Here is an 8,946-nt window from a genome sequence, read left to right as displayed (position 1 = left end):
TCATTCTCATAAAAGCGACCTCACTTCTACTCTCATATAGGTGACCACTAATTAAGAATAGTGTGTTTTATTTCTTTTGTTATAGATATACACCTTATCACTAACACAATTCTTTCACGATAGGAATGAAGTATATAGTGCTTTTAACTTATTTCTTTTGAAAAGTAATTATTCATAATCACTTTGTGCACCAAATTATTATTATGGTTTAGTGATAGTCTTGCACTTGTATATGAGAGGTGTCGGATTTGACTCAGGTAGATGTTGAAACGAGGTATTAAATTAGGCCTCCACAAAATTAAGAGAGTGAAACTGTGAAACTTGATTTAACTCGAGCAAAGGCGGGTCTAAATATGCAATCGGGGGCCTCAACAGCTGAGCTTTGAGGAACTCCCGCATTTCGGATACAGCGAAGACGGAAAGCAAAGCCATGATCTCGCAGTTCTTCCTGCTCTCGCAGCGTGGCGACAATATCGTCTTCCGCGACTGTCAGTCTCTCTCTCTCTCCCCCTTATCCAATCTCTAATCCCTTGTTAATTTCATTCACCAGATTTTAACTTCCGATCTAAATTCTTCAGCAACTCAGTTCTTGTGTAGATCAAATTGTTGCTTATACTATTTCAAATTAGCTCCAGATTAGTATTTAATCCAGCTCTAATCTCTGGTGGGTATTCCCTAGATCGTACGTGCATACCGTAATTCTTCGCGTTATTTTTCATTCATAGAAGGGCAATTTGAGCTCCCTTTTTTTTTGAAGAATTTAGTACTTTGTTGACCTTTTCGGAAATGGGTATGGTGTGAAATAGAGAAACAAGTGTAACTGAACACTTTTTTTTTATTTTTTTTCTTTCTATAAGAAAGGCTGAATAAACATTTGGTAGATCTGTTCTTATTGGGTTTAGTGCTGAAAGATGTTTCTTGAAGCGTATTTTGTTAACGCAGATCGCGGAGAAGTTCCTAAAGGAAGCGCGGAGATATTTTTCAGGAAAGTGAAGTTTTGGAAAGAAGATGGGCAAGAGGAAGCACCCCCTGTCTTTGTAGGTATTATCTTACTGAGGAATGAATGACACTGTCTTCGTATTTTCTCAACTTGAAAACTTTGATCCATTAATTTTCTTTGAATATTTCGACCTACAGAATGGCGTCCAAGTTGCTTAATAGTTACATTATTTCTTGTCCCATTTTTTCTTTTTATTGTTTTGTTAATTGTTACATTGTTTCTTGTCTTGGTTGTGAACAAATCCATAAAGCATGCGTATTTGATCTGGTACCTTTTGCTGACTTTTTCTTTACTTAATCGGTAGAACGTGGATGGTGTCAACTACTTTCATGTGAAGGTTGTTGGACTATTGTTTGTCGCAACCACAAGAGCTAATGTATCACCATCTCTTGTCTTGGAACTTCTACAAAGAATTGCCCGTGTCATCAAAGATTATGTTGGGGTTCTCAATGAAGATTCTATAAGGAAGAATTTTGTGCTTGTGTATGAGTTGCTTGATGAAGTCATAGTAAGCTCCTTTTATGTTTCTTTACTTCTATGGTTGTATTTTTCTTTATGTATATGAATTCATACTTCTTATCGTCATAATGTGCTAACAGAGTTTCTCTATTAGATTGAAAAATTAAAATGTGATTTGTTAGTTACCCTCTTTAGTGAATCTAGAATTGATGTCCTCCTTTTGATAATTTTTTTAAATGTCCTTGATCATTGCCCTCCACCTCTGTTTTATTCTCAGTTTTTTAAAAGGCTAGTGCTTTTAAGGGACAACTTAAAGTGGTAATTTTCAATCCAAAGTTTAGTTGATATCTATCAACTGGATTATTTTGGATCGGAAAAAGTAGTGCTGAATGTATGTTTCTCCTCAATGGTGTGTACGGAAAAAGTAATTTTGAATGTGTGGACCACTGACCACTCTACTGCCTGGTTGTGTATTCTTCGTGGATAAGGCTAAGGATATATAAGGCCAGCTAGAGTTGGGCAATCCCAGCTTCTTATGATGCTTTACCGTATCAAAGTTAAAGTTTTCTGGAGGGAGGAAAATGGGTTTGATGCTAGGAAGTTATGTTGTATTGACAATAACTTGGGTTGTTTGGATGGAGATGAACAAGATATTTTTAAGGGTGCTGGGAAACCATATGGTACATTTGCGAGACAAAGTTCAAGTCTGGACATCCTTGTGGGCTTCGGTTTCTTTAAAATCTAGGGAGTGGTCTTTAAATGCTATTTATTTTGACTGTGCTGTTGTAAATTAGTTTGTTATTTGTTTGCAATTGGTTTTTCCTTTTCGATGTACAATTGATGGGTGACATAATTCAGCCAGCACCTTGTCCCGTGTTGCAAATATGTTTTTCTATCCAATGAAAGTTTGTATTTGATATTTAAAAAGCAGAGAATATATGTTGATAAAATTGATATATGCATTTATGTGAAAAATACACTGACATATTTGATCCATGGAAATTATTAACTTGCTTGTGACTTGATTTTGTTTATACAATTCAGGATTTTGGCTTTGTGCAAACAACATCAACTGAATTGTTGAAGTCTTATATATTTAATGAGCCAATTGTTCTCGAATCTGCGCGTTTATCATCTATTGGCCCTACTGGCCTTTTTATGGTAAGGAGTCATCTATCCAAGATTTTCAGAAGATAAATTATGCTTAAGGTGGAATACCATTTCTATTTTTGTCTTAGTAGCATTTTAGTGATTGGCTCCCAAAACTGATGCATGCAGCAAGGGACGAAGAGAATGCCTGGAACAGCTGTCACAAAATCAGTTGTTGCAAATGAGCCTGGTGGCAGGAAGAGGGAGGAAATTTTTGTGGATATAATCGAGAAGATCAGTGTTACTTTCAGCTCTAGTGTGAGTATATGTGTCTTTAATTGACTGTTAGATTTAACCACTCTTTCCTCACTGTTATATCGGCATTAAAATATAACAACAGTAGTACAAACACAATAATAAGTTCTTATAATTTCTAACAAGCAAAATTTGATGCCAATCTTACCAAGTGTTATCATGAACTTCTTGGTTTGATATGGAAATCCTGCACTCCTTACTCTTTTAATATCATATAGGTATGTTCACTGGTTCTTATGAATGAGGTGTTGACATTACTCTCTTGTGTGTGATCTGATATTCAGCTTGTGCGGTTATTTATAAATATTTTTCATATCAATCAATGCACAATAGGGGGTTGATTGTGAAGAGATTAGGTTGTCCATCAGTAGCTAATTTTAGGATTTTTCGACCTTTCTAAAGGGTTGTTTGAAGGATTAAAATTGTGGATGAACTTAGAGGGTTTCAAATAAATACTAAGGTCTCTTTTGGTATAAAGGATTGGATTGGAATGGATAACACTCTAATTTAAGGTATTTTGAAGGCAAAGGAGAATGATTCTTCATTTTGAGAGGATTAAAAGAGGATTAGGCGTGAAGGAGACTTCAAAATCCTACCATTTTGGGGAGGATTGGAATGGAGAACTTTTCTTCTTGAGTATTCCATCTCCTACCTACAAGTTGGTCAAAAAATTTTCGTTTCTTCTTTCAACATACCTTGAAAATAGTTGCTTGTCCATTCCAATCCAGTCCTTCATACCAAATGAGGCCTAAATGCCTTGTAAGTCATCTTGGTCACTTGCGTCTAGACCCAAAAACTCTTTTGAGGTTCTAGCGCTCATTTAGCCTTAAAATTTTAGATTGGATAATTATGCATGTGGTACATAAACTTTACTGCAATGCACATTCTTTTGACTTAATTCCTGACATCTCCCAAACTCGCCTATATTTATTCATTATATGTGGAAACAGTACTATAGTCAATTACCTATATTTATGTTGCTATACAGGGGTACATATTGACTTCTGAAATTGATGGAACCATTCAAATGAAGAGCTATCTCTCAGGAAATCCAGAAATCCGATTAGCTCTCAATGAGGATCTGGGCATAGGAAGAGGTGGAGGGTCAGGCTATGGTACTTACCTGACATGCCACCAGATTGTTATGTTTTACAAGTTCACAACTATCCTTTGAACATAAATCTTTTCATATTATGGTGTCATGGAGTTGTTTGTGGCACCATGGTCAAGTAGATGATCTAATTTTAAGATTTTGAGTTTTATGGTACCTAGAAAAATATCTAGTTTTTAGATTAATAAACTAAAATTTTGAGGTCAGATGCATGTGGTATGTCCTCTCTTCTAAAGAAAAGTCCCTGTTTCATTTTCATTTTTTCCACTATATGATATTAGTGCATAGAATCATCAACTAAAATGCCTCGATGTAGCTTTAAATTGCTCAATAAATGCCAACTTATTTTGTCAAGCTCGTATGTTGTCCTTTCACAATCTCAAATGCTGTTTTCTCTTGCAGACCATAGGAGTTCATTTGGATCAGGAGCGGTGGTACTTGATGATTGCAATTTTCATGAATCTGTACGTCTTGATAATTTTGAAGTAGACAAAACTCTGACCCTGGTAAGTAAAAATGAGTCAGATTATTCTTTTTTTTTTCAATAAATGATACAAAAGTAATTTGATATTGTGTGTTGAAATGATTAAACGGTTGCTCTGTGGTACTAATTTTAGGTGCCCCCTGACGGTGAATTTCCTGTCATGAACTACCGTATGACTCAAGAGTTCAAGCCCCCTTTTCGTATTAATGCGTTGATTGAAGAAAAAGGAGCTCATAAGGTGAATACTGTTTCATAAATTTTATCTAATGGTTTAAGATTGTGAAATGAATGGAAGAAAACTTATTTAGAAAGATAAAGAATCAGATTTTGAACAAGAGATTGAGGCATTTGGCTTACACTATGATGATGAGCATTGTGGAATACGTATTCCTGTTAACTTTGTACAATTCCTGCATTTAAAGATCATGTGGTTATGGTAGGAAATTACAGTTTGGAATTGCCATTGTAGGCTGAAGTGATTCTGAAAATATATGCCGAGTTCCCCTCGAACATTACTTCCAACACAATTGCTATACAAATGCCGCTACCTAAATATACTATCAGGTACTCTTCGCTTATTTTTTATTTCTAAGAATATTAGTTATTATTCCATCCCTATACAATTTGATATGGTGAAAGGGCAACGTTTTTGCATGTCTATTTATTACATAACCAATGTCCATATAAAATTTTCTGGGCACTTTAAAATTTAAATTGCCATTGTTCTTGGTTCTAAAGTTTGTTGAAAATATGAACGTCGGTCTCAATCTATGAGAACTTTTTTCATTTGGGTTTCATTTAACTAGTCTTGCTAGGGTAGTTTATTTACCCTTTCTCACAGTACATTGGAGGGAAACCTACTTTTTTCATCTGTGACTATCATTTTCTTTACTATAATTATATTAATTACAGACAAAAAATAAGTGAAAAGGGAGGTAACTAGAAAGATCTGAAATTAATAAATTGGTTTCATCCACTAGTTTAGCTGATTTTTCCCTTGGGAGGGGTGCTCCAAAGAATCTTGCAGGTGCCGGAGATTAAGTATTTTAAAAGACTGATCAAACTTCGTCGTTTGTTGTGAACTTGTCGGGGCAGTAGTTAATAAAACCAACTAAAATTTACAGCAAAACATGGTAGTTGTCTTTGAATGATTACAAAGACATTTGAAATGTAAGAGGACGTTTAACCTGTGGTGTATGAAAAAGGTGTAGAGAAGGCTTCATAGTATTCCACGTGAGGAGTCAAACTGACAGACTTTGCTAAAATTGCATTATATTGTCTATATATACATATCCACTGTTTAAACAATTTATATATGTTATTTCAGAGCCAGTTTTGAGTTGGAACCAGGAGCAGTCGGACAAACAACAGATTTCAAGGATGCCAATAAGAGACTTGAATGGGGTTTAAAGAAGGCAAGAATTTTTTATCAATGATCTTATGTGTTCACGTTTGAGTTTTGAAGTGTTAACTTTGTCCCATTATTGCAAATACTATATTGACAAGTTCAAACAACAGATTGTTGGTGGATCTGAACATACGCTACGTGCCAGACTTACATTTTCACCGGATGCACATGGTATCTCTTGATTACTTTCAAAATGATGCTATTTACTGTAAATCTCGTTATATATACATATTCATGGATTACATGCTGCAGGAAATATTACAAAAGAATCTGGACCAGTTAGCATGACATTTACAATACCTATGTATAATTCTTCAAGACTTCAGGTAAGCCATTGTCATATCTTTCACACATCATTAAAACCATGCAAAGATGTAGATTATATGGTTAGAATACTCATCTATTTATGAGAGATAATGTTGGATCCTTCATTGTCATGCTGTTGCTACTTTGTGTTGGACTTGAATGGAACAATATGGGTCGAATATTGAATGTGGGTGCTGATTTCGTTTCCTTATCCAACCTAAACTTCAACTATGGCATGGCCTTGAGTCATACTGTCAGATGTAGTCTAAAATGAGTCTCATTTGAGGCTGATATGTATAGCCCTAGTGGTTCTTCTAAGCCGAGGAGGCATTAGCCCTGGTACCTCAAAGAGGTCATCATTGATTTGTCTAATGGCTAGCTCTCATCCTATACAAGCTCTTCATCCTCTGTTGTCTTGCACCGTCGGGCGAATGGATTTTCCCTGCCCTTTTAACAATGCTGTCCCCAGTGGTGTTTTTCATTTTTAAGAAAGAGTACATAAAATACTAATGCCCTTTTATGGGGGAGGTATTTTTATTTCTGGCCCATCAATATGCTGAGTTAAATGATGTTTCTTTGATGCAGGTAAAGTACTTGCAGATAGCAAAGAATTCTGGAACTTATAATCCATACCGGTGGGTAAGATATGTTACTCTCGCCAATTCATACGTTGCTCGGATATGATCTAATAAAGCCTTATCTGTTATGCTATTTCGCGGTGGAGAGTTGGATTGGGAAGAAGGTTTCTAGTTGTAAGATGTCTAATGAAACCCTCGCGCTGTATTCCTTTTCCATGGGTTCGGATTTCAGTGATTTCATTTCTTGACTAACGTTTAGGTTGTATCGCTGAATTTTTTTGGGTTGGACTATTCATTCATTGAATTGCTACTTGTGTATTGGATGTTCATTAACTATATAAATGCACTCAAATTGGAACCAATAGAGTTTGTTACCTTCGGGGTTTTTTTTTCCAGCTTGGGGTATGTTGTTTTTTAGAGAACTCTACTGTCGGTGTTTTTTCCGGCTTGGGGTGTGTTGTTTATTAGAGAACTCTTTTCAGAACGTTTAGGACTAATGGCACTCGAAGATTCATACGAATCTCTGCCAAATCTGTATATTATATGCACTAACCTCCAATTTGCTTAACAACCAAAAGAAAAATTGACGGTGGATAAATAGTTCAGCTAACGGCAGTGCTTTTCATCGCATAATCTTCTAAATGTTGGATTTGTGGGTGTTGTATTTTTTATTTTTTTAACACAAAACCAAACATTGTGTAAAAAAATTGGATACAAGAAGGATACCAAGCAAGCTCGTGTCTTCAGAAGGTCCGCAGAGGATGGCTCTATCACGATACAACCTCTATGAATGAATAATGTTGGGACAAAGAAAATTTATTATTTTAGAGGTATTATTATAAATTTTTATGTCTTTCTTTTTCTTGTTTTTTTTTTTTTTTTTTTTTTTTTTTTTTTTTTTTTTTAATTTTATAAAAATACATGTATCTTATAAAAAAAACGAAGATATTGAAAAACAAAGAAACATGTACATAGAACATAATCTCTCTCTCTCTCTCTCTCTCTCTCTCTATATATATATATATATATAATCTCTTAGACTCCAAATCATTACGATTATTGTTCTTCCATGGCATCTCATTGTGTTCTTCCATGGCATACATTTGGAAGCAGTAAAAAAATCTGCATTGACTAATTTAGAAAAGGCAAAAAATTAGAGATGCAATAAGAATTTTGAAAGAGCTGAATTGAGAAATTAAAATTTGTTAAGTAAAAAATTCATAAGTATTATGAACTTTTTCACCAAGAATGAGCATGGGTAGCATATATCCAAGCAATGAGGGATATGTATGACAGAGTAAGGACTGCATTAAGAACTCATGAAGGATAAACTGAAAGCTTTTCTATAACCATATGGTTACACCAAGGCTCATCTTTAAGTCCTTAACTTTTTTGCATTTGTAATTGACGAATTAACGGGACATATTCAAGATATCCCTTGGTGTATACAAGGGGTGGGCAAACGGGTCTTGTACCCACGGGTCGGGGCGGGTACCCGTAGTTTGGGATGGGTACAAAATTTCAAAACACAAAATTAGCGGGGCGGGACGGGTTCAAAAATAGGAAGGAATGGGCCCCCGACCAGGCTTGTTTCTAGCTTGAGAAAATTGGATGGGGTTTAATGTTTGGCAAATCCCACTCTCCACCATTGATTGGAATATCTTCATCTCACAAACTGAGTCATTCAATCTCTCATTCTCCATTCATTCACGACTCGGGCTCGAGTCGACTCCTCGACAACAACCATCCATCAACAACCAACATCTTTGACTCCACATCCCTTGACTCCGTCTTCGTCTCCCTCTTTTTGGTGAACTGCGAGTGGCGATAACCATCAACAACCACCATCACCATCATCTCTCCAAATCGAGACCACCACCGTCATCTTATATCCTCCAATTTAAGGTAATATTATTTTTGAACTCTTAATTTCTGGGGTAAATTACGGTTTGACCTCCTAAACTATCACCCCAGTTGAAATTGACTCCCTAAACTATTTTTTAGTAAATTAACCCCTGGACTATTTAAAATCAGTCAATTAACCCCGTGTCGTTAGATTGATGAATCAATTTCGTCAAATTCAAGGGTAAATTAGTCATTTCATCATAAATTGTTACTTGCCAGATATAACCACCAATAAAATTTTGACACATGAACACAGAATAATTAAAAAACATATAGCATAATGAGAAAACA

General features: G+C 35.5%; 1 protein-coding gene across 2 annotated transcripts; it reads left to right on the top strand.

Moving 5' to 3' along the window:
* The first annotated feature begins 297 nt into the window (after nt 1-297).
* LOC126601765 (AP-4 complex subunit mu-like) lies at nt 298-7,112 on the top strand. 2 transcript variants are annotated; one of them, XM_050268523.1, is made up of 13 exons: nt 298-488; nt 943-1,037; nt 1,305-1,508; nt 2,504-2,620; nt 2,738-2,866; nt 3,852-3,978; nt 4,377-4,480; nt 4,592-4,696; nt 4,928-5,022; nt 5,786-5,873; nt 5,977-6,037; nt 6,119-6,192; nt 6,758-7,112. In XM_050268523.1, exons 1-13 carry the CDS (start codon nt 431-433, stop codon nt 6,854-6,856), a joined length of 1,356 nt encoding a protein of 451 aa, XP_050124480.1. In that variant the 5' UTR covers nt 298-430; the 3' UTR covers nt 6,857-7,112. The 2 variants fall into 2 exon arrangements, with proteins under 2 accessions (XP_050124480.1, XP_050124481.1); XM_050268524.1 differs by lacking the exons at nt 298-488; nt 943-1,037; nt 1,305-1,508 and adding an exon at nt 1,678-2,139.
* Nucleotides 7,113-8,946: the final 1,834 nt, after the last annotated feature.

Source organism: Malus sylvestris, chromosome 15 (assembly GCF_916048215.2).
Source record: "Malus sylvestris chromosome 15, drMalSylv7.2, whole genome shotgun sequence".
In the NCBI taxonomy this organism is placed as follows: Eukaryota; Viridiplantae; Streptophyta; class Magnoliopsida; order Rosales; family Rosaceae; genus Malus; species Malus sylvestris.
Note: the sequence above shows the minus strand (reverse complement) of the source record. Positions and strands in the feature narration are given on the sequence as shown.

Excerpts from the sequence above, each read along its gene's own strand:
- LOC126601765 (XM_050268523.1), top strand. The coding sequence starts at position 431 with ATGATCTCGCAGTTCTTCCTGCTCTCGCAGCGTGGCGACAATATCGTC. Across the intron at positions 1,509-2,503 it reads AGTTGCTTGATGAAGTCATA|GATTTTGGCTTTGTGCAAAC; the intron begins GTAAGCTCCTTT and ends TATACAATTCAG. Across the intron at positions 4,481-4,591 it reads TAGACAAAACTCTGACCCTG|GTGCCCCCTGACGGTGAATT; the intron begins GTAAGTAAAAAT and ends TACTAATTTTAG.